The 24,200-nt window shown below is 37.3% G+C and overlaps 5 protein-coding genes across 43 annotated transcripts in view; 4 read left to right on the top strand and 1 right to left on the bottom strand.

Annotated features, from left to right (window-relative positions):
- The window catches only part of or40a1 (odorant receptor, family 40, subfamily A, member 1), a 617,996-nt gene that overhangs the window by 181,278 nt on the left and 412,518 nt on the right, over positions 1-24,200 (top strand). The window lies entirely within an intron of this gene.
- The window catches only part of nf1a (neurofibromin 1a), a 123,031-nt gene that overhangs the window by 48,275 nt on the left and 50,556 nt on the right, over positions 1-24,200 (bottom strand). For 19 of the 38 annotated variants that reach the window (XR_012390928.1, XR_012390925.1, XR_011006483.1 and 16 more), the window contains 6 exons: positions 22,598-22,660; positions 20,191-20,349; positions 19,989-20,086; positions 18,006-18,152; positions 17,659-17,805; positions 14,238-14,348 (listed from right to left, as the gene is read on the bottom strand). Coding sequence is in view for 24 of the 38 variants with exons in the window: in XM_073923823.1 (XP_073779924.1) it covers positions 14,238-14,348; positions 17,659-17,805; positions 18,006-18,152; positions 19,989-20,086; positions 20,191-20,349; positions 22,598-22,660 (725 nt within the window). In the remaining 14 variants the exon portion in view is untranslated. Of the gene's footprint in view, positions 1-55; positions 3,789-14,237; positions 14,349-17,658; positions 17,806-18,005; positions 18,153-19,988; positions 20,087-20,190; positions 20,350-22,597; positions 22,661-24,200 lie in introns of those variants that run through there. The other 19 variants (XR_012390931.1, XR_012390929.1, XR_012390932.1 and 16 more) reach the window with 3 other exon arrangements.
- evi2b (ecotropic viral integration site 2B) lies at positions 1,043-5,654 on the top strand. Its single transcript, XM_021466451.3, has 2 exons — positions 1,043-1,075; positions 1,369-5,654. Exons 1-2 carry the CDS (start codon positions 1,068-1,070, stop codon positions 3,962-3,964), a joined length of 2,604 nt encoding a protein of 867 aa, XP_021322126.1. The 5' UTR covers positions 1,043-1,067; the 3' UTR covers positions 3,965-5,654.
- Positions 7,440-10,945, top strand: omg (oligodendrocyte myelin glycoprotein). The gene is made up of 2 exons (XM_068213757.2): positions 7,440-7,788; positions 9,366-10,945. Exons 1-2 carry the CDS (start codon positions 7,781-7,783, stop codon positions 10,543-10,545), a joined length of 1,188 nt encoding a protein of 395 aa, XP_068069858.1. The 5' UTR covers positions 7,440-7,780; the 3' UTR covers positions 10,546-10,945.
- Positions 12,891-14,051, top strand: omgb (oligodendrocyte myelin glycoprotein b). The gene is made up of 2 exons (XM_005157708.5): positions 12,891-12,942; positions 13,115-14,051. Exons 1-2 carry the CDS (start codon positions 12,933-12,935, stop codon positions 13,747-13,749), a joined length of 645 nt encoding a protein of 214 aa, XP_005157765.2. The 5' UTR covers positions 12,891-12,932; the 3' UTR covers positions 13,750-14,051.

Here is a 24,200-nt window from a genome sequence, read left to right on the forward strand (position 1 = left end):
GCCTCGAAACTGAAAAAAAGTATGTTCATTTGCTCTAGATCACAAATACAAGCCCTATTTATCTCATTTTTAATGTCATAAGCTGTAGAAGACTTCCGAATCTTTGGCCGCTGAATGAACATGATGAGAAAAATCAAGCACAATAAATGGTAAAACTGTTTGTTCTACAACCCAGTGTGTTAATTTTCAAGACGATACATTAAAATAACAATGTATATTCTTGCATTAACAAGAGCATAACAAGTGGTTTCACGCAGCTAAAAGTTACTGGAAGCGAATGATAAAGGATGAGAGACGAATACATTTAGAAATATGCCACACACACACACACTCGAAACACAAAATATGGTGAATATAGAACTGTGTAAAAATGTGCTTAAAGCTGCAGTGTGTAATTTCTACTGCTATTTCCACATTATCATTCACCCAACTGCCATGAAAAACTATTTCTTGTTGTTCAAACAGTTTAAACGAAACAACCTACGATTAGCTTTCATATAGTTGATTATCTATTAAACAGGATAAAAAGAAATCACACACTTAAGCTTTAAGTTCAGCAAATTGAGCATACCTTCATTTTTTTATTGCAGAACTCTGACATGTCAATCTAAAATAAAAAGCTAATGTTAAAATGCTTGTTCTGTTTCTTATTTACCCTTTCTGTGATGTTACTGTTATGGTAGTTGCCAAGAAGAATTGCTTAAGTTTTGAGAAATAAGTACTGATGTTGGTCTTAGAAGGAACATAGCGAGAAAAAGAAGATATGAGATCATTTCCTTTTTAGATGCCTTTGCTCTGCAGAAAAGTTTTTTTTTTATGCTTCTAGATATTTTTGAAGATAACCAAAGGCTGTTTCTTTCTTAAAGACACCTCAAAACAAGCCTAATATCCTAGAACATAAGAGATAAAGCAGCTTCTGCTTTCGGTTACGACAGCTTCTTTCCTCTGGAAAAAAGGCTATTAGCAAAAACGAATGCAGCCATTTCACAGCTCCATTTCCTGTCAAGTGAAGTGACAGTTCCGTATTATCAGAATGTTCTTCAGTCTGTCTCAAATGCCTCAAGAAGATGCCTCGGTAAGTACATTTCTACCCTTTTGTCTAGCATAAGCCACAAATTGCATTAAAATCTAAAGAAACTACATAACTACAAGTAAAATAAAGTGTGGGTGGGTGGGGGGTGCTTTTTTCTTGTCACTGGGTCTTCAATTTCAATGCGTGACATTTGTATACAACAAACATTTGTTGCTTTCTGTTTTAGAAGTTGTTTTAAAAAGATAAATGAAAAAGTTTTTTATGTTGCCTCTAGAAATTCGCAGGTACATTAAATGCTCAGTTGAATCTTATGTGCAAATGTCTCTTTTGGCAAGGTTCTCTAAGGACACCATGAGGGCTACTCTTTGCACAATCGCTTTCCTCTACTTTCTTCCATGGAGTCTAAATGGCCATTTAACTACCAGCCATAAGAACACCGTGGTACCAAACACAGCAGATAAAGCATCAGGGCAAAGGGAGTACACTATTGATTCTGGAATAGACAACGTGGTTTCAGTTTCAAAAAGCATTCAGATGCTTCACCTCAGAAGCCACTCAGAACAGCAAGGCATCCGCTCGAAGACACCCTACGCTGATGATAAGCTATCAAACCAGAGGACGAGTAAAAATGCAGAGAATGACCAATACAACTTGACTACTTTGCTGGCACAACCTAAAACCAAATTATCACAGGAAGTAGCAAGCACACCACAAAAGGAACAACGAAAGATGACAGAAAGCTGGTACAGAGAGAAATCTACATCTCCTTTGCAGAAAGTGCTTACACACCATGCCTTAACTAAAAGGCCCAATACCACAAATGCCAATGTTTCGCCAAAGGAACCAAGAAGCATGGGACCTTTAGACACACTGGAAGCCACTCAGATTTCAGTTTCAAGAAGCGTGCAGACGAAAGACTTCACAAGTCACTCAGACCAGCAAGGAGTCCACTCACGGTTTACGTTAAAAGGTGAAGAAGAGACATCATATCGTAGCAGGAAAACGCATGATGATCAAGGCTTGACTACTATGCTGGCACAACCAAATAACAAAATACTGCAAAATGTTAAAACAACTGTACAAAAGGAAGATAAACAAACCAACAGCTCCCACAGACCACATACTACATTTCCTTTGCAGATAGAAAATACTACAGAATTGTTTGCATCCACTAAAACACCCAATACCACAAGGACAGATGTTTTGCCAGAGAAAGCCAAGTATGTTTTAGTTTCAAGAAGCAAACAGATGCAAAAGCTCACAAGTCACTCAGGCCAGCGAATTGTCCATCCTAGGACACTGAACGGTGAGACACCTAATCGGAGAACAAAGAGGAATGAAGGTGATGGTGAGTACACATTCGGACCAACTGAAAACCATTTAACGCAAAGAGCAGCAACAACTGCACAAAAAGAACAAGCAAATATGTCTGAAACATCCAACATACCAGATTCAACATTTTTAACAAGGACTGAAAATGCTGCAGAATCGATTAAAATCCCCTACATTACAAAGGTGGATACTTTAAGAACAAGCATGGGACCTTCAGAGACACGAGAAGTCATTCAGGTTTCACAGTCAAGAAGTGTGCAGACGCAGGACTTCACAAGCCATTCAAAGCAGCCCGACTTGTTGCAGACGTTCAGAAATGAAGATGAAACATCAAATTGGAGGACGAAGAGGAATGCAGATGATAGCCAGCAAAACTTGACTCCTACACTCACGCAGCCTATTAAGCTAATAACACAAGAGGTCACAACCACTCCAAATAAAAAACGAAAACCAACAGAAATCCACCACAGGCTACATAACTCATCTTTGCAGATTGAGAATGCTACAGAATTTAACATCTCAACCCAACCACCCATTGCCACAACGACAAATTTTTCACAGATAGGAACAACTAAGAGGGATCATTCAGAGACACAAGAAACCACTCTGGAAACACTTTCTACTACTGATTTCTCTGGACTCTACGGAGTGGAAAAAAATGAAACAGACGCCAACAAAAACAATACATATAAAGATGTTCATACAAGCCATACTACAATGGGGACTTCAAAAGAACCAAGCCCAATGACTCACGCCCACACTTCCGCAATAATAGCTGAAACAAATGTCAGTGGGGCTGCAACCGTTGGTTTGAAAACCACAGAGGGAAAAGTTACAATCAAATGGACTCAAGGACCAGAGGTTAAGACTCAACCTGTGACTAAAACAAAGAAATCATCAACCACTAAAAAGACCACTCCTAAACAAAGTACCACTCTATCAATCAAAAAAGACAGCCAAAAAGCGAACCCAGGTCCTGCTGTGGCAGGAGTGATTGTCACCACATTTTTGCTGATGTTCATAGCAATCATCATTATTTTGGTGAGAAAACGCAAAATGCAGAAAAGACAGCTAGAAAATCCTGTGTGGGCAGGACCCTCTCCATTTTTAGATGGTGACGTTCATCCAAACTTGCCAACTATGGATGAGTCCGAAGCCATCAACAGACATAGCTTCAACCAAATGTCCATTTCCAACCACTTGGCGTTTGGTAGGAACACAAGTGAGGACGTTTTTATGGAAGATATCCCGCAAGGCAGCACATTTGGAGTACAGAATCCAGATGAGACCAACGCCACCAATGGGAACTCAACAGCTGTTCAAGATCCAATTCAGGCAGAGGAAAACAAAATCCAGGATGGTCAAGCTCCCGTAGACTCTTCTTCTGACACAAAAACACCTTCAGCAGAAACTGCACAAGGGCCTGTAATAGACAATGGAGAATCAGAGCAGGCTGATGACCTTACTCCATCTTCTTTCAAAGACATTGCTATTAAACCTCCGCCGTTGGTCTCTATAGATCTGGACTCCCTTTCAGAAGAAGCAGCTCCTTTTCAAACATCAGATAGTGTTGATGCACCTGCACCACCACAGCCCTAGTATTGTGTGAATATCAATTCTCTCTTCCAGAACCAATTACACCAAGATGATTTCTGGCAGAGGACTTAAAATGTACTGTAATGGTTAAAGACCTTTGAAGACTTTATGAAATTGCTATAATAGTATCTAAATAATAGGTGTTGTTTTCTTCCCAGCACTGGTGTTTTCAACACATTTAAGAGTCTATGTCTTGACTAATCATTAGGTTTTAGTTATAATATGATCATTTACTATGATTTTTGTACTTGATAGTCAATGGGGACTCAATCTGAGAAGAATATGATTTAGTACATGATGAATCATCAATGTGCTTTGTCCTTTTTGTCCAGAAGACAAAAATTGTATATTTTAAATGTGTGTATTTGTTAAAGTTTAGTCTAAGTACACCACAATATAGCCACTCCAACAACGCTAATAAGTAAAATGTCAGAAATCATCTCGGTCACACTTTATTTAAAGGTACATTTCTCGATATTAATAAGCCATTGACTACCACATTTGCCTCAGCAAACTCCTAAATTGGTGCTTATTATTAGTTATTAAGGTAGTAGTTAGGTTTAGGTATTGGGTAGATTTAGGGGATACAATAAGATCAAGCAGAAAATGTATTTTACATGTACAAATAAACAGACAATATCTTTATAATAGACAGGTAATAAACAGGTACCATTAATCAATAGAGAGAATTGGACATTAAACTAAAGTGTAACCAAAATCTCTCGCTTGGATTTCATGAAGTTTTTAAAATGTCAATGTTTTTATCATTTTAATACCTTAAAAGCATCCATATTTTAACCGGGTCTCATTAGCTAGCATATCATAATCATAAACCAGCTTGTCATTACATTTTGCGCTTAGGGTCTGAGAAAAATGCACTATAAATACATTATTATTATTAGTATTATTTTCTGCTTAGAATGTTAATAAGGCTTCATTTATAGAAAAACAAGAGTTAGTTATACGTTAAACTGCTTTAAGACTGTACTAGTCCTGGGTTATATGCAGAGCCAGACAGAAACTGCAGACATTTTTTGCTATTTCTGGACAGAATTTTTTTAAAAATCTGCAGATTTATGTGGAACAATTTTGGGAGTGTCATAAATAAAAAGTAAAAGAAAAAAAAACCTTTTTAACTTATTTAATCTTTACAAAGCAAATCCAATTAGATTCACTTAACTGGTAAATAAAACAATTCTCTTATATGATATATCTACTAAAATATAGAAAATCCTACTTTACAAACAGTATTGTAAATAAATCATAAGTGCATTTTCATATTTGCCAATATTACTGAAATTAATTTAAAAACTGAATAAATCTAAATTTACACACATTTACAAAAGTAAATAAATAAACTTATTGATGGGCTAAAAATCTGCGAATTTCTGCATGCGCAGATTCCTAGTGGCCCTAGTTATATAGTGTGTATTTATAAGTCAGTTACAAGCTTACAGCATGTATGTTTAACATGGACATTAAAAACAAAGAATGTCCAATCTGTGTGTTATCTGTATCATCCACTTAATAATGTATAAACAAAGGAGGTAATACGGCCACAAAAGCCTGTGAATGAATTACTGCATTTCTGCTGCCACCATGTGCATCTCCGATCTTTAAGCCAAGAGAAACGGTCAAAGGGAACCTGACAAGGTCCAACAGCAGCTCACTCTAAATATACAAAGTGTTTCAACATCGTGGTCTTGTGTCTTTTTTCCACTTTAGCTATAAAAACGAAATGGGTAAAAGTTAGCTGCAGGAAATAATCACATTTCTGAAGCATTTACTATATATAAGAATAGACTGTTATATCTGTATTGGATGATCCATTTATTGTCTGAAGCATATTTCTTAAAGGTCAAATCTATAAGTATCTTCCATCAGTATATGTTACAATCAGCTTCTTTAATTATAAGAATGTAAACATATCTCTTTGTGAGTGCTAAAAATCAGTGATTCAGTGGACATTGACAATGTCACACTACATTAAAATGTCGCGACTGTACCTTGAGATTCAGCAATTTAAAACCTCTCACTAATCCAAACATCAGAAAATCCTTCCACAAACAGTTCTCAGTTTCCAACCCAAACAAACTCAATCTAGGGCCAAAAAAACTGAAGCACTACTATTAAGCAAGGTAGGAAGTTATTGCAACTAACAGAGTGTGTCTTGTGCAGTGATGAATACAGAGAGCGTGTGCACCTCATGTAGCAGAAGCGAGAGGGGAAATAACACAGGAAAATCTAAATTGGAAAACAAACCACAAGACTATTTTCTGCCGAATGATTAATTTAAGCAAACTCTCTTCATCTGGTTTGATACAGCGAGAGGTCTGTGGTTATATGAGCCATGATCTTTAAAATGACTTGCTTTGGGACGTCAATGACAATGTAATGTGAATAAAAAATCAACACTATTGCATTACATTGTATTGCAGTTTGGTCACAAAACCCATAGTACTTAATGTAATAGTTATGACAAAGATTGAAATGCATAGCAACATCAAGATCTTACTGGTACTTTATATCACTGCAGGTTTTCTGCTTTAACAGCTCCAAAACTCCCAAAACTTCAATGTGCTGCTATGCAGGTGTTCACACATTTGATTGGTGTTGCTATGCTGCTTCGCTGCACGGCTCAATCACACCTCATTGGTGCGCTTAAAAGATCCACATGCACATTCAGAACACTGGATGGAAATGGATGGGAGACAAACAGAGCACGACAGACCACGGACACGCAGATCATCCAGTATCAATTAATCTAAAATAACAATTTTCGAAAACTAAAAAGACTCTAGACTCATTAGACATCAGTGCACCCAACAAACATTTATGAAAACTAAGTGTGTTGAATGTAATCTACCCTAAACTAACTAAACTAAAGGCGTAAATTACACAGACTATACAAAATAAACATTATGCGGCCTAAAAAGTAGCTGTGCTACATACTGAGTAAAATAAAAATAGATCTTAAAATATTCTCAAGAACCATTTCTAAAATATTATAATATATACTATACAATCTAGAGCACATCGATAAAAACAGTTTCACCTAAACGAGGACATGGCCATAGAGGGATATCAAACCATGTCGCCCTGTCTTCTAGATTTAGCTGCGTCACACAGATTACTTCAGCACTGAACGGTACCGTCGCAACGGAGCCAGGTTCATTAATCAAAGCAGCATGCTTTATGAGTAATAGGATGTCTAAATATTACATCATACATGCTAAACAGGAATAAAACATATGAATGAGAGAGACTGAGAGAGGGAAAAAAAGCAGGGAGATGATTTGGTGGCGTGTGCAGATCCTGAATATAAAACACTGAAGTCAGCATCCCCCCTCCTCATCAGCAGCAGCAGTATACTGTAGGTTGAGTCTGTGCTGCATTTCTCCACCTACCCCTCCCCACCATCCCATGATCCTTCATCTCGCTCTTTTTGGGTTCCTCCTTTCTCTCTCTACCTCCTCTCACAGAAAACCCTAAAAGCAAGGGATGTGAGCGGATTGCCAGCAGCAGCAGAGTCTGTGCAAAAATAATCAGAGTATGATCATGCCTGGAAGAACGGAAAAGCATGGAAATGGCTAAGAGAGGCTGGAAAGCAAAGTAACTCACGGCTGCAAATGAGAGAAAGAGAACGGGGGTAGGTAGAAGAGCGAAAACTGGCATGATGAGGACGAAACATGGACCTTGCCGACACAAAACACTGGAAAACATATAAGACAGCAAGAGCTCAAAATCCTCTACTGCTGCTTTAGAAGACTTAAGACCAGGAAGAGTGATCAGAACGGATAGGGACATGTTCAGAAAGTAATGAAAAGGTAAGTGACACATCAAATGAAAGGCAACTTGAGCAATTAGGTTTATTAAGAAGGATCACTATCAAAATGCACAGTTATGCTAGGTCATTGCATGCCTGCAGTAGCCTTTTTATATGTTGAAAACGAAGATATCTTATTTATAGCGCACGATACTTTCCCCTATAGCAACCTAAAGCATGTGCACACATCCTTTTTTTTCTCAAGGGTAACAACAGACTGTGCAGGCAAATGATCGACTTGAGATTTCTCTAATGGACTTACTAATGGATTCACTGAGGCAATGCTAATGATTTGTGCTTTAATAACACAACAGGTTTCTGTATACTAACATAGCAACTTTTAAAAAGAGCAACTTTTTATAACAAAGCATGACATGACCACATGCACAGACATACAGTGCAAACGCTGTCCCCAAATGCACCACAAATGAGGGGGCGGGAGGGTTCAGGATGCATGCAGCGCTACAAAAGCTAAATGCTAACGTCTCGGTGCTGCAGCATGGCAGGGTAGCTTCTGGCAGAGGGTCAAACTATTAGCACAGAAACATCGAGCGAGAGAGAGAACTGAGCAGCACTGTATGTGTGGTAACAGCGAGACCTGTTGTTAACAGTGTAATGGACAAACAATGCTCAATGAATGAAAATGTCCTTGCGGTAGGATTTTATACCTTGTTAATCTGTACTATAGCAGGTGATTCAGGAGGGTAGGAAGAATAATAAAAAGAAAGGGACAAATCAGTATTGGAAAAGTGCTGCTTAGCTGTCCCCCAATAGTTTCCATGTACTTTCAATTCAGCACTTAAGCTATAAAGCTAAAAAAAAAAAAAAACAGAGAGAAGCTAGAAAAAAAAGAAAGAAAAACACTTAGCATGTATGGTACACATAATTAAAAGTAGAACTCTACTTTACAGTCTTGTCTAACATCTACATTCCATGTATGTATAGCGATTACATAAACTGGGTAATGACTAGGCACTATACTTAAACCTATCCCTGAACTAACTTCAACCCTTTTAACCCACAGTAAGTACACAATGCAGGGATAACAATTTACCAAATACAGCAGCAATTGTAAGAGGAACTTACTCATTTTATGTGCTCATTACTTGAAGGGTTGTGATTCAACTCATACTGGGATACCCCACTATGAACTGTGTCTCTTTCCGTTTCACTAAAGTAAAGGGTAAAAGAACTAAATACATTTGGTCACACTTTATTTTTAACCTGCTTGTTGAATTCAAGTTACATTGCATCTACATGCCAACTAATTCTCATTAGATTATAAGTAGACTGTTAGGTTGGGGTTAGAGTTGGGGATAGGGTTAGTGTAAGTTGACATGTACTTGCAAAGTTTCTTATAGTCAGTTATATAGTTTCTTATAGTCAAATGTGTTGAAGGAGCAGTAACAACAGATATTAAGCCGACAGTCAACTAATACTCAAAAGGACGATCAAAATAAAGTTTAACCTTTCATTTTTTAACTAGTAAGCCTGATGCGAATACAGTTTTTTTGGGGGAAAAAAAGACCTTAAAAATTTGTTTTGTGACAAGTATCCCTTTGTTTTGTTTTTTTACAGGAAAGCCCAAATTGCACCTGCCTCAATGCCGGCTAACCTGTTGCTCCTCCTCCTTTTTGGGGTGCGTGTTCTGGCCATTTGCCCACCAATGTGCACCTGTAGCAGAGGCCATAGAGTGGTAGACTGCTCTGCGCGAGGGTTGGCAATACTTCCCGAAAGCTTGCAGCACAACATTCATTTCCTCAACTTGTCTTATAACAGGATCCAAAATCTTGATGGGCTCCTCAAACATTTCGACCACTTAAGAACTCTGGACATCTCCTATAACCATCTGCACCACCTTCCTGTCGGTCTGCCAAGAGCTCTTTGGGATATACGTGCCTCAGGAAACTACATCCGCCAACTGGAGAAGAACGATACAGCCTACCACTGGAACCTTCAAAATCTGGATTTGTCATTCAACTTGCTGGAACGTGCAGTTTTGATTAACAACACACTGTCCAATCTACAATCTCTTAATCTTAGTCATAACAAATTCTGGACTGTCCCGACGAACATGCCCTACAATTTGGAAATGGTGGACCTTTCTCACAACTACTTGCTGCAGATCCTGCCAGGTTCTCTTGATCGCCTTCCTAGATTGAAGAGATTTTACCTGCATGCCAATCGCTTCACATCATTAAGCAAAGATATTTTTAATCAACTGGATGATCTGCAGCTCCTCACACTCGGAGACAACCCTTGGGCTTGTGAAGATGAGGAGAATATAAACCACCTGCTGACTTGGATGCAAAAAACCCCTGCAAAGGTTTTGGGCTGCCCCTGCTACACTAGACCTACATGTGGCGAGGTCCACCTGGCCACCAGGAGAACCTGGCACTCAGCCGCATTCACAGAACAACCGTTAGGTGCTGATGCTCGCCATCCTGGCCACAGAGTCCCACTGCATGCAGTTACTTCTGGGTACTTGTCCAAGTCAGCCCAGTTGAATGTGGCTCTCAATGCAAATGCAATGAATACTTCTGAGGCAGGCGAGCAGGTACTGATCTTGGGTGGAGGATTTCGTACATCAACTCCACATAGCCTGTCCACACAGTCAAGCACAACAATTCGAACACGTAGCACCAAGAAGGCCCATCCAGGCAAAGCTCAGAGCACAAGCCATCAAATCCACAAACGCAGCTTTGAAACCACCATCTGGAGCCTTTTATGTACTGTTGTCATTCTCCGTGCTTTGTGATTCTGCATAATCTCTTTAACTAAACCTGCTGGTTTGAGTCTTGAAAACAAACAACAACAAAAAAGCAAAACTAAAGACATCCACAACATTCTGGCTGTCTTCTTGAGCATTCATCCATGTATGTAATCTCTGCCTGCTTCGAATTACCACCGTTTACATAGTGTGACCAAGAGCTGCATTACACAAACTACCAACATTTAGACACAGATACAAGTGCACCACAGTTTCCTGATGTGGAAAAGTGAATGCTCTTTCCAGTGTTATGCTTGAGCATCGACAGAGATTTATGCCTTTCACTGTTTATAATATGTACTAGACTGAAACACTTAAGATGCTGTGTTCTATGATTACAGACATGGAGACTTTAAATGTTGAAATAAAAATAAAACGTGAAAATCCATTTTGTTTTACTATGATTATATACAGTATATGAACACATAGTCAACATGGCCTTGCAGCAGACTGGAAAAGGGCAAATCCTTAAACACAATGAAGCAGAGCTGATAGTCCATGTCAAGAGAGGTTTAAACTAAGTGGAACCTTTATACACGCTGGCTTCCTCAGCTCCCAGAGCAATCCCATGGTGCATCTTTGTACTATACGAGAACCATCAAGCTTGGCCAGCCATTTTACACTCCAGTACAGAATGGTAAATTGATCAAATTAATGCCAGCACTCCATAGAGAGGTGTTTAACAAAAACAGAAGGGGGGCGGGTGTACAAAGCTGGTAAGGAAACAGTCAGCACAACCTTTCCTATGGAAGAGCAGAGTTTGCTATAAAATAAAGTCAATAATTGCCTTGGCTATATCGTCACACAAGATTAAAATTGTCAGCGGTTTGTTTACATACGTGCCAGTAGAATGAAGAAGGGATTTTCCAAGGCAAATTTAGTTTTTTCCTCATTCACTGTTATACCTTTGGTGGTTTTACATGACACTAATAGAGTTTATATATTAATTTTTAGCACTGTATTTGTCCTCACAATAATAGCAGGCTAATAGATAAACTTTTATTTTACTTGAGGCCTTCAATGACCTGATAAGCACATGATCTTGTTTGTAAGATTAATTACTTTAAAGGGAATAATCTGGATTAGTTAGCAACTTATGATTGACCTGATACCCACTTTACTACTGAGGTAAAGCATTCTACCTTAGGTCACATGAAAAAAGAGAAGAAATCTTTAAAATCTTAGTTAATTTTCACTGAAAACGTAGAGAGTTCCTTTAGCTTGATGAAGCTTCAAACTAATATTAAAGCATACATTTTCATTAAAGATTATTTGATATATAACCATTACTCTATATTCTACACTGCTTATATCAAAATAAAGATACAAAACAGACAGTGTTCGTTCCCTAATATTCCCTGAGAATATTTCAACAGCTCCACATTAAGGCATGAGAACAGTTCCTATATATTGCATTACTTAATGGTTCCCTGAAGTACCTGTGAATGTGCAGCTTTTTTGATATATGATGAAATTTCACTGGAACGCATAGTGTAGCTCCTCCCTGTTTTCAAAAATAGCCAAAAGCATTTTGTTTATATCACAGAGTTGCTGAGCTTAAGTACATCTGACTCATAACAGCCAGGGCAATGATGATTCTGTCAACTTTGTTTAACGCATCAAGTTAATAACTGTTTCCCTACTTTAAAACACACTATTCAATGTATAATTCTAAGCAGTCCACAAATCTTTGTGCACCCATTTGTTTTGCGCATATGATCTGTTACGGGCAATCACATCTCTGGACCAAAGCAGACCAAGTGTGTGTTGGGTAAAAAAAAAAATCTGACTTCCCAAATGGAAAGCATGCCAGAATCATCATCTACGTGCCATTCACCATATAGAAAAGCAGCTGAATTCCTTTAGATTTTCTTAGTTGCCTGTATGGTGACTGTTTATGTCCAATGTATTTTCCCCTTTGCAAAGCAAAGATCAACCTTGACCAAGCGCACCTAAACCAGTTCATCAAGATTTTCAGGAAAACTTAAGAACCACAGGTGCGTTGGATAATGGATAAAGCTCTAAAGGTAGGTAGATTTCCAGGAAAAGGACTGGACATGCCAACTTAAAGGAATATCTTACTCAAAACTGTCTGTCTGCACTGAAAGTCAAAGGGGGCCACAGTTTCTTGGACACTGAAATACTTTAAAATATACAATTTTGTGTAACAGAAGATGTTAATCAAGTTTGGGATGAAAACAGAGTAAACATTTGCTCCTTTAAGTAGAGGGAAAAAAAAACTCCTTCAGCAGTAACATACCTCCGCCTCCTGCAAGGGTGTTGCTTTAACACGTGATACTCAAATAAAAGCATCACATCGCTCAGAGACCCATCCTTTCAACCTTCACGAGAACTGAGAGACACAACGATCAGCCATGGCGGAAGGTAAATATAAAAGATTTTTTATGCTTATGATTTTTCAAATAAGTTACACTTCCAAGTTGATGTTGGTAAATGCAATGATGAAAAACACCTGGATTTTGTTACTACTCAGAATATTATTTTAATACCAAAATAGAAACATCATGTAATTGTGTTGTTTGCTCCATCTACATAGCGAAAGCCCTGAATATGGCTTCCAAAACTCAATTTCTACTGCTGCTAGTGGCTGTGATGATTACAAGCTACAATGCTGTTGGTGGCATCGACACGGCTACATACGAACCACTCAACTGCACAACCAAATGCATAACCAATGGAACATTCAACTGCACAAACAACTGCACAGCAAATGGAACATTCAACTGCACAAACAACTGCACAGACAATGGAATAGCCGCCTGCTTAGCCAACTGCATGGTCAATGTAACAGTCAACTGCACAAACAACTGCACAGCCAATGGAACAATCACCTGCACAGTCAATGGCTTAAATTTAATATACAACTGCACTCCTGGCATCAACAACATGACCAGCAGCAACATCACCATCAACAGCACAACCAACAACGGCACAACCAACAACAGCACAACCAACAACAGCACAACCAACAACAGCACAACCAACAACAGCACAAGCTGGACAACTCCGAGCTCAAACCATGGCAACTCTATTGCTCCTTCCTTTTCACTTGTGGGAATCATGGGTCTGTCTGGACTACTACTTTTCTATGCAACCGACATAAATGATATTTTCACTAATCTACACATGCTAGTGGCTAGGGACAAGTATTCGTATGTAATTATTAAATGAGGCATGCATGACTCCTATGAAATGAACCGCATATTACCATTTATTGACATTCTACAGTGACTCATGAAAGAAACTCACTGCTGCTATGTTGTCGCTTGCGGTGATCATGGGACTGTCTGGACTACTTTTCTGCTCAATTTGACATTGGTGATATTATTACTAATCTACAGATGTTAATGGTTAAAAACTGGTATTTTTATGTAATTAATAAATGAGGCATGTATGGGCCATCTTAAATGACCTTCACCATATCATATATTGACATTCTACAGTGACTCATGAATAAACAATAATGAAAGAAACTCGCTGCTGCCATGTTGTTCATTTATGCAAAGCTGCTTAAAGACTACTTGATTCTCCAAATACACAAAGCCGAAAGTAAGAGAATAAACAATGAACAGGATAGAGGAGGAGTGAAACAGTCTGGCTAAATCCAAACCAACGCCCGGTGTCAGTTAGAATAAGCATGACTCAAAAATCAAATTTACCTGCGTGCGATGTAATAAAACACAGGGTTGCCGTTCTTAGATGTGCCAGCTTGGTAAAATATGTTGAGGGTTTTTAATGCTTTAAATTCCTCCTTCTCATGGACTTGATGCCTGGAAAAAAGTTAAAAAACAGAAATTCATATGTAATACATTAATAAATAGGCCAGCCGAACAACAATATAAGGTTAGACTGGGCCAAAATAGGTAAGCTGAATTACGTTTCACAATTTATTATTAATATTATCTTATTTGTGAAATACTAGTAGATAAAGTAAAATATTAACAAATATTAAATACTTTAAATGTGTTTTTTTACACGTCACACCACAAACATAATTGAAATCTGATAGTATCAAGCACAAGAATGCAAATAGGATAATAAAATAATTTAGCAGCACTAATCATAAATATGTTTGTTATAAACAGCAAGGTTTCATGTACTTAAAGTGAAACTGAAGTCATTTCAGGACATTAGTTGTACAAATAGACTCTCTGTGCCTTACCTTGGCAAACAAGAACAAATTGTTCAATAATGAAATAGAGAAAGCCAAAATTCGAAAGAAAAGAAAAACATACAACTATGCAGTTTATATCCATTTATAAACAGACCTGTATTTTCTTGGAAGCAAAAAAAGTGCTTGATATACTTGAGATCCAGTTAGTCCTTAGTCTTAACTGTTCAATAGCTCTAACATGAATACAATATACATGTCTCTTGAAGAAAAATGATATCAGGTGTTAAAGACTTTAAATGTGCAAACACTTTGCCATGTTTTATCAGGAGCCCCATTCCCCTTACATTCTATAAAAATAACATTACATTTAGTTTTTTCTGACAATCAATAATATAACAATCAGACAGAAAACATTAGGAAACAGAACTGTATTTTCTAATATGGTAACATCTTGAGATATTATAACAATATTTACCACCATTTATGATCTGTTATTTTGAGTAAAATGGACTGTCTGATCTACAACATTTTGCTATTTTACCACCTTAAATGATCACGTGATCGGAAATCGGGCCAGATAACGCTGTTTCAGACAGAGGAATTGGATGTTACCTCCTGATCAGGACTTAAATATGTATATTACATTTATTCTCATTATTTTTTTTACACATCTATATATATGAAGTGGTACAGAGTTAAACCTCTTTCTTGACTTCACACAGAAACAGCAACGTGTCCGGCATGACATCACTTTGTTGCAGAGACGCTATTGGGTAAATGCCGGCAAAGTAGAACACGAAAGCAGCTTGAAGTGGAAAGTGCAAGTACGTCAGCGGTCTGGAGGTATTATAAGTTGATGACGCCAACATTGTTAAAGCAAACCATGAGATATGTAAACTTAAGATTGGCTGCCAGGTGTTTTAAATTTATGTGCTATTTGTTTATATTAGATATGTTTTATATTTACTGTCCCACTAAACTCCAAAAGTGAAGAATTTATGTTATTTATTACTTGATTGTTCAAGCTACCTCACAGAAGTGCTCTGTTTGTTAACTGAGTAGTTGAATGTTTAAATAAGGTGAATTAAAGCAAAAATTAGGAACAGAATCTGTTTCTTCACTCTTCATTATTCTTTTTTATGTATTGTAGAAGTATCGGATCGGGTTAAGTATTGGTAGATACTCAAAATGAAATGTTGGACTCAAGGGAAAAAAAACTTGATCGGGACATCCCTAATCAGAATTTAATTTAAGTTGGAACATGGGCAATTTTTTATAGTTTATATAAAAACTATTTAAAAACTATTTAAAGAGCCCATATTATGGGTTTTTGAAAATTCCCCTCCATGTAGTGTGTAACACAGCTCTAAGTGAAGTGAAGTATCCAGCTAAGGCTTAAATCTGTAAGAATACAGTGTTTAAAACTGTTGATTCATCTATAAAAGAGTCGAATCATAGTGCTTCAAACGAGTCGCCTTGATACCGACTCATTAGGTGTTTCGCCATGACGTACGAACGAAACAAAGTTTTTCACGTGCACGCGCAAACCCGGGAGATTTCAAACCTGAGGCCCCGCCCTCTGACGCAGTAACCCAGACACACACACACACACACCCACAAACACACGCACACCCACAAACACACGCACACAAACATGCCGGTCGATTGAAGTCACACAGCAGATGGATATATTGAGTCTCTACCCAAAGATGAAACCTCAGCATTATAACCAAGCAGTTGGAAACTTCTGGAAGCTACATGCTACAAAGAATACTTCATCTGAGTTTGTTAAAGGAAGGATCAGTAAAGAGTAACTGATGGACGTCAGGATGGGTTTCTTCCTACATTTCTCAAGTGTAAGTACGTGCGGTTAAAGTTGTTGCCTCGTTTACTCTAGCTTGCAAATGTATTTAGTTGTGATTTGTTACTTGTAACCGCGTGTACTGTATCAGGTTAACTGGATATATTACGTTATCTTATCGCGTGCAAAGTCACGTTAAAAACGCGACGCGTGCTGTTTGTTTATGGAGCTCCGTGCTAGAGTTCTGCTCCCGCGATTTATTCGGACATGTATTCCCGCGCCGCAGAAATCTGGCGCGGGGAGAGAGAGAGAGAGAGAGAGAGAGCGAGAGAGCGAGAGAGAAAGCGAACGAACGAACGAGCTTTGTGTACTTTGTGCTGTGTGTGTGTTTTTATCCAGACAGCTTGGCTGTCTGGACTGTATACTGGGTGATATTTGGTTGTGTTCTCCGCTCTAGCGGGACCGGGCGCGGCGGGCAGAAAACGGAGCGGGTTCTCAGGCTAAAACCTGGCGGGTGCGGGCTGAAGCGGGAGCGTTGTCATCCGGAGTTGTGTGTGTGTTTTTGTGTGTGTGTGGTATGGCGAGTACACGACTGTCTCCTTCGTTCGGTTATCCGTGGCACTATCCACTGGCCATAGTGTGGCAGCTAAAGTCCACGCCTACACTATCGAGCGTGTATGAACTGTGATTACTTTTTAAATTGCTGATTAGCTATTGGCCATTTCCCTCTCTGACTGAAGGCAGTCGACCAATCGCGACAGACTGTCATCGGTCCAATCAGCGCAGATTAGCTCCGCGCTAAGGAGGGGTTTGGGAACAAATGAATCACTGGACGATTCATACAGGAGTCGCTGGGATAATTAGGTAAAAATAAATGCAGATTATAAGACCATGAAAGTGTTTTTTGACCTTGCATGCATATTAGACTGTTGTTGGAGACCCTTACAACCAAGATATGACCTTATTTCATGTATAATATGGGCTCTTTAAAACTATACTAAACCAATACATAAACAGAATTTGTACTTCACTTATGTCCGGAAATACATAGTATATTAACTGTTACACTATTTATTTATTGATAAGGTCAATTCACTTTTGCTATTTCAGGCTAAAAACTAAAAAGAACGAAAGTCAAGAATTGAGATAAAGCAAGAACAGTCACCTTGTCATGAACTCCTCAAACTTTGAGCTGGTGAGGTTGAGGCTGGACCAGTGTGTGTCTGCTACTGGCTTATGTTCAGGAGGACCCAGGTACGCCAGAAGAGTGGCCATCTTGTCAAATGGTCTACGGCCCACTGCCTTGTGGTCCCTATGGTTTTGAAACGCAATTATATTTGTATTATATGCGACATTTCGTCCATATACTAAACTTTTTGCTTTCCAATCGTATAAATGAAAAGGATTTTAAAAAGTAATGACTATGGAAAGGATTTTTTAAAATTCAAGTAGCATAGAACCTTTGTTTATCTTGAATCTGACCAGTGTTTGTATATCTAAAAACTGTGTTACCTGTTGCTGGACAGGTATTGGCCAATTCTTTCCTGGTTGTTCCATAATAGCCGGTGCAGAGCGAGCACATTACCGTCACTGATGAAAGACAGACTATGGTTCACAGAATCACTTGGTGGAGAATCAGATGCGATATCCAAGAAGAACCTGACAAAACAAAATTAGACATGTCAGAGTTTCGGAAGAGCCATTTGTATAAAAGGGACATATTACGCCCCTTTTTACCAAGTCTCTGATGTCACTAGTGTGTGTATGTGAAGTTTTAGTTCAAAATAACCCACAAATACTTCTTGTTATAACTCTCTGAAACTGCCCGTTTTAGGCTTTGATCCAAATTGTGCTGTTTGTTGGCTTTAAATTAAAATTAAAATAAGAAGTGGCTCAGAAGAAGTAGAAGTGTTTATGCTAATGAGAGGGAGATCATCACTAATGTGTGGGACTTTACCCCTCCAATGACATACAAAGGGAGAATGTCAATCAAAGTGTTCATGCAGACTGTTTTTATCAAGTGTGATAATAAAAAATAGAATAAATACGTTTTTATTATAAGAGGCTGGCTACTTTCACACGTGTTGAAATCCTTTATAAAAGTGTTTTTTTTCAATGTGGTAAAAGTGCCCTTTAAACCAATCACTACATTTGCATGCTTCCTCGTACTGAATTGTGCAGATAACTGGATTTTGATATTGTGATTAAACTTCACCTAATGAAAACTTAATACAGCAATCAAACTCATAGTGACCATGACTGCAATAAATGATGCGGAACAAAATATAGTCCCATTCAACATTTCTCTTATTTTGGAGGCCATTGACTATAAATTACAATTGCTAAGATAAGACACAACAGCCTTGCCTTCAAAGTAATAACTAGGGCCAGAGGGAACCTGCGGACGTTTTTTGCCATTTCTGCTGAGAATTTTGGTAAAAATTTGCGGACTTCTGCGGAATTATTTTGGGAGTATCCAGCGGAGTATCAAAACTTACACTTTAATATATTAAATAAAAAGTAATAAATTACTGAATAAAAACTGAATAAATTCCGATTTACACATTTACTTAAGTAAATAAACAGAATTTATAATGAGCTAAAAAACTGCAGAAATCTGCGGAAAATCTGCAGAATTCTGCGCGCGCAGATTCCATGTGGGCCTAGTAATAACAACTTATTAAGGCTCAGAACAATGTTTTTTGTCTACTTCTTACATTTTGTGGCAAGCAGCCATGTAATAAGCAGGATAAATCACATACAGGCTGTTGTTTTCACAGAATAAGAACCTTCAGAGCTCCTCTTCTTGTTGGGGTGCCAATAAGCCTGTCAGGTTTTATTCTGCAATAACCGTCTGGATGTACTTTATCCCTTACATTTTTTTTCTATCAATCCTTTTTCTTTTCAATGCTGCTACAAAGGAGCTTCCAGGGGGTCCTTGTGCCTCCCCACATTATACATTTAATCAGGGTTATCAATTGGAGTCATAAAAATCACAAGTCTGGTTGCAATTTATTGTGAGAAGTTTACACTTGTGGGGAATAAAATTCTCAAACCTGAGATTAACATCAGCTTAGCCAAAAGAAGTTTGAAAATATTAGCAAATGTTGTGCATCCCTACTATATCCAAAAATACTATGGTCAAAAAAAAAAAAAAAATTACATTTAATTATTAGAACCCTTTTTCTTTATTTTCTGGAATAGGTACCAATTTAAATAACTATATTGTTACTGTGTAATAAAATTGACTCATAAATAAAACTTAAAACTTTGGTCATATCGCCCACAACTAGATGAATTTATAGCAAAAAAAAAAATGGTCCCATCAATTGAATTCTAGAAAAAAAGTTTACAACTTAAGCCTCTAGCTAGTAATTGAAAGCATAATGTTCAATAGACCTTTTCTTGGCTGTCAGCTGATCCAATAAGAATATCCACCAGATGATAAACCTACAGGTTATATAATAAATGAGAGTCAAACAATTACAAACATACCTTCTGGCTGCATCGAAGTTGCTTTTGACAAAATCATTAAAGGGCCTCATATGCTCCTCTTTTGTGAAGAGAACATGATTAGCAATGCTCTGCAGAATCTGGGGAAATATACATTATGGATGAAACATTATATGTAGCAATACCAATTTCTGTATTAACATTCATCCAAATGTTCTGTATGAACAAAGTAAGATTCACTCACCTTAGACATGAGTTTAAGGCCACGCTCGATGCGAGGTGGGGGTTTCTTGTCTAGGATTCCAGCCTCATATGGGGACACGATAGCTGGGTTAATAAAGCGCAGGAACATGGCACTTCCTACAGCACCAATGCTGTTCTGAGGAAACCGCTGACTGACCACCTGCACAAATGGATGAGAAGAAACAGTTGAACGGTAAAGATGCCAAACATGCCATTACATTACAGTCAAAAACATTGCAATATATCATTGCCATCATGCTCTTAATAATAAAAATAGCTCCAAGTATTGGCAATTTTTATGAGTTTAGAAATGTTTGATTTATTTCTAAAAAAAAAAGGGATCATATGAATAATGAAAATAAGTGAAAGGCAAAAAATTTTTTTAAAATTGATAAATGTGATTTCATGTAAGTCATGTCATGTAAAACAGGTTGTACAAGATAAAACAGTCATGAGACTTTAAACACATCACAGTGTTTGCACAGAAAGTAATGGTTAAATATATACTTGCATGATGGCAAAAATATATTTTAATACTAGCTTACTAATCTTTAGCTTTTTTAAAATATATCAAGTGTACATGCATAGATTAATTTATTAATTAAACATCTAACATTATCTATTATTAATCTTAAGTAGACGTTTTGTAAAACAATGTGGCAAACACACCCAATGAATACTATCCTTGGCAATATGTAGCCACAATTCAATCACATCCATAATAATTAATAACTTCTGTCCTGATAACAAAGTTATTTGCATCTCAACTGACTACAAGTTAATCTAATTAGACTGAGACTTAAAATAGGTTATGGAGAGGTCCAGCTAGAAGTAGTAGACAAGTTAAACGTATATATGAGAATATCCTTCTTTAATGTAAATTTGAATTAAGACAATAAAAACAATGAAATAAACAGGAACTACTTATTTCTTTCTGTATTACCATTATTAAAATAACAACTGTTTAATGTGTTTACATACAACATTCACTGCAAATGTCATGTAAACATATACAGTTGAAGACTTATTAGTCCCCCTGTTTATTTTTTCCCCATTTTCTGTTTAACGGAGAGAATATTTTGTCAACGCATTTCTAAACATAACAGTTTTAATAACTTATTTCAAATAACTGATTTATTATATCTTTTCCATGATGACAGTAAACAATAGTTTACTATATATATTTTTAAGACATTTCTATTCAGCTTAAAGTGACATTTAAAGGCTAAACTAGGTTAATTAGGTCAGCTAGGCAGGTTAGGGTAATTAGGCAAGTCATTGTATAATGATGGTTTGTTCTGTAGACTATAAAAAAAAATAGCTTAAAGGGGCTAATAATTTTGTCCCAAAAATGTTTTTTTTTTTTTAACTGCTTTTATTCTAGTTGAAATAAAACAAATGAGACTTTCTCCAGAAGAAAAAATATCATCAAACATACTGTGAAAATGTTCTTGCTCTGTTAAACGTCATTTGGAAAATAAAAATAAAAAAATAAAGGGAGGCTAATAAGTCTGACTTCAACTGTAGATATAATAGTTTATGATAAACAGCATGTTATTGTACTTGAATGTAAATTAAAAAGACACCATGCTTTATAACATCATGTCATGTGAAGATGGTCCAGGCAATTGCCAGAGAGAAAGAAAACAAGAAAAAAAAACAGACAGAAAATGAAAGATGTGAATAATTACACATTTTACATAATCACAAACATCGTCATTCATGCAAATGCACCAATGGTTTGTCAAAGTGAAATCATGCATAACCATTGATTTAAAGACAATCCATAGAGCAGATGACAGAAGCCAGAGTAGTGCCAACATGTTCATTATGTCACAGCTAAAACATGCAATTCACTTCATTAAAAAGTCTCCCAAGAAAAACAAGATGGAGCCAAGAAGAGAAGTGTTTTCTAATTCTAGACGCATTTAAGGTTAATACACTCGGGTTAATCAAGCTTCCAGATTTCTGCGAAAATTTTGTCCTCATGTTAGAATAGATCTAAAACCCAGACAAAGAAAGAGTCTTCTGCTTTACCGCAAGACACAGAGAAGCTGAACTGATCCAAACTTTCCACCACCACTGACGCAGTCACCGACCACAGGGGTTAAAATTCAAAACAGTGATGCAAAGCAGAACAATTATAGCTAATCTGCTAATATCCCTTCCATGTTGCATTGAAAACAGAGGCGTCTTCATAAGAAAAACAGTACAACACTGCAAACAATTCTATTTACACTGGTGTTTCTGAACATGTTCTGGCAAAAGAAACAAATGGAAAAACAAATTCATAAAACAAACAAACAAAAAAAAAGAAAGAAAAAAAATCTGCATTTATGGTATGAATAAACTCAAACTCAAACTAAAAATGGCAGCTAAGGAAAAATTAAAATGCTAAAAACACTTACGGATTTTTTGTTTTCCTTTTTTTCTTTAACAGTGGCTTTATTCAGAAGGGAGTGGCAAGTAGCCTACAGGGCAGAGATGAGCACAGAGAGGTCACAGCAGCTACACAACTGCACTCAGCACAGGGCAGCCACAGTGCATACAAACACAATGAAGGAGCAGACAACACAACCACCGCCTTGCCCTCAGAGCTGATCTAGGAACAGTTCATTTCAGTGATTAACAAACACTGGCTGAAGCTCTCCAAGCAGAACGTGAAGCAAAAGCTGCAAAGATGCTACTACTGTGGAAAAGAGAGATAGAGAAAGAGAGAGAGAGAGCTCTCAGCCCAAGCAAACAAAGGGTGAATATATTAAGAGATAAGTGATAAGTTAAGGCTAGCCGCAGGACATTAAAGAAGACCAGAATAGGTGCGTCGCATATAAAAGAGACGTGCAGAAGACACAAGGAAAAGGCTGATGCTTGTAGCTGATTTGGTTGGATGAGTCATCAGTATTTTCTGTCTGTTTTCCCAGAAAGAAAAGACTTGTGTATGTACTACAAAGAAACGTTCGGTAGCATAGAGATGACCTCTAAGCGGACTCCAAAACTACTGTTTTGATTTCACAAGGACTTAAATACATCACAACAAGGATCCTCATGGTTACAATCAAGACAAGAAAAGGCCATGAAACAAAAACAAAACATACTCGAGAGGAAAAGAAAATAGCCAGTCATTGAAATTTACTGTATTTTTCCAGAAAATAGGTTGATCCTGACAATTAGGTCTTAATTAAATAATAATATCTAACTCTCAATGGTGTTTGTAAACTTGGCAAGTTTGATTAAATTCAAATGAACTGTACTAAAACATGAACAAAAAGACATTAAATCCTTTTACACGCACAAGTATTTTGATGCAACTTATTATGTTGATTCATGGATATGATTCTTTTTTTTTTTTCTGCCAATATTGCAGAACGTACCAATTATATTGCGAAATGTCCAATATTTCCATTCTCAAATATGTGTAAAACATGTGTTTCATCACTTAAACAGCTTCATAATAATCATATTACTTAAACTATGATAAGTAATGGGTGCGGTCATGTTAATCTGTGCTTCAATGAAGACATTAGTGCTGCTGGATTTACAACAAGTTAACTTCTACCAAAATACATGAACTTAAGTGCTGTTCAAATAACCTATACAGTGTGTATCTTATATAAATAAATTAGAATTATTAATAAGAAATAATTATTATTATTGATGGGCGTCACGGTGGTGCAGTGGGTAGCACAATCACCTCACACCAAGGAGGTCGCTGGTTAGAGCCCCGGCTGAGTCAGTTGGCATATCTATATGGAGTTTGCATGTTCTCCCCGTGTTTGTGTGAGTATCCTTCGGGTACTCCGGTTTCCCCCACAAGTCTAAAAACATGTTGTACTGGTGAATTGGGTAAGCTAAAATAGTACATATATTATATATACCATAGTGTATATGTGTGATTGGGTGTTTATGGGTGTTTCCCAATAAAGGGTTGCAGCTGGAAGGGCATCCGCTGCGTAAAACATATGCTGGAAAAGTTGGTGGTTTATTGCGTTATGGGGATCCCAGATTAATAAA

The sequence above is a fragment of the Danio rerio genome, chromosome 15, assembly GCF_049306965.1.
Source record: "Danio rerio strain Tuebingen ecotype United States chromosome 15, GRCz12tu, whole genome shotgun sequence".
NCBI lineage: Eukaryota > Metazoa > Chordata > Actinopteri > Cypriniformes > Danionidae > Danio > Danio rerio.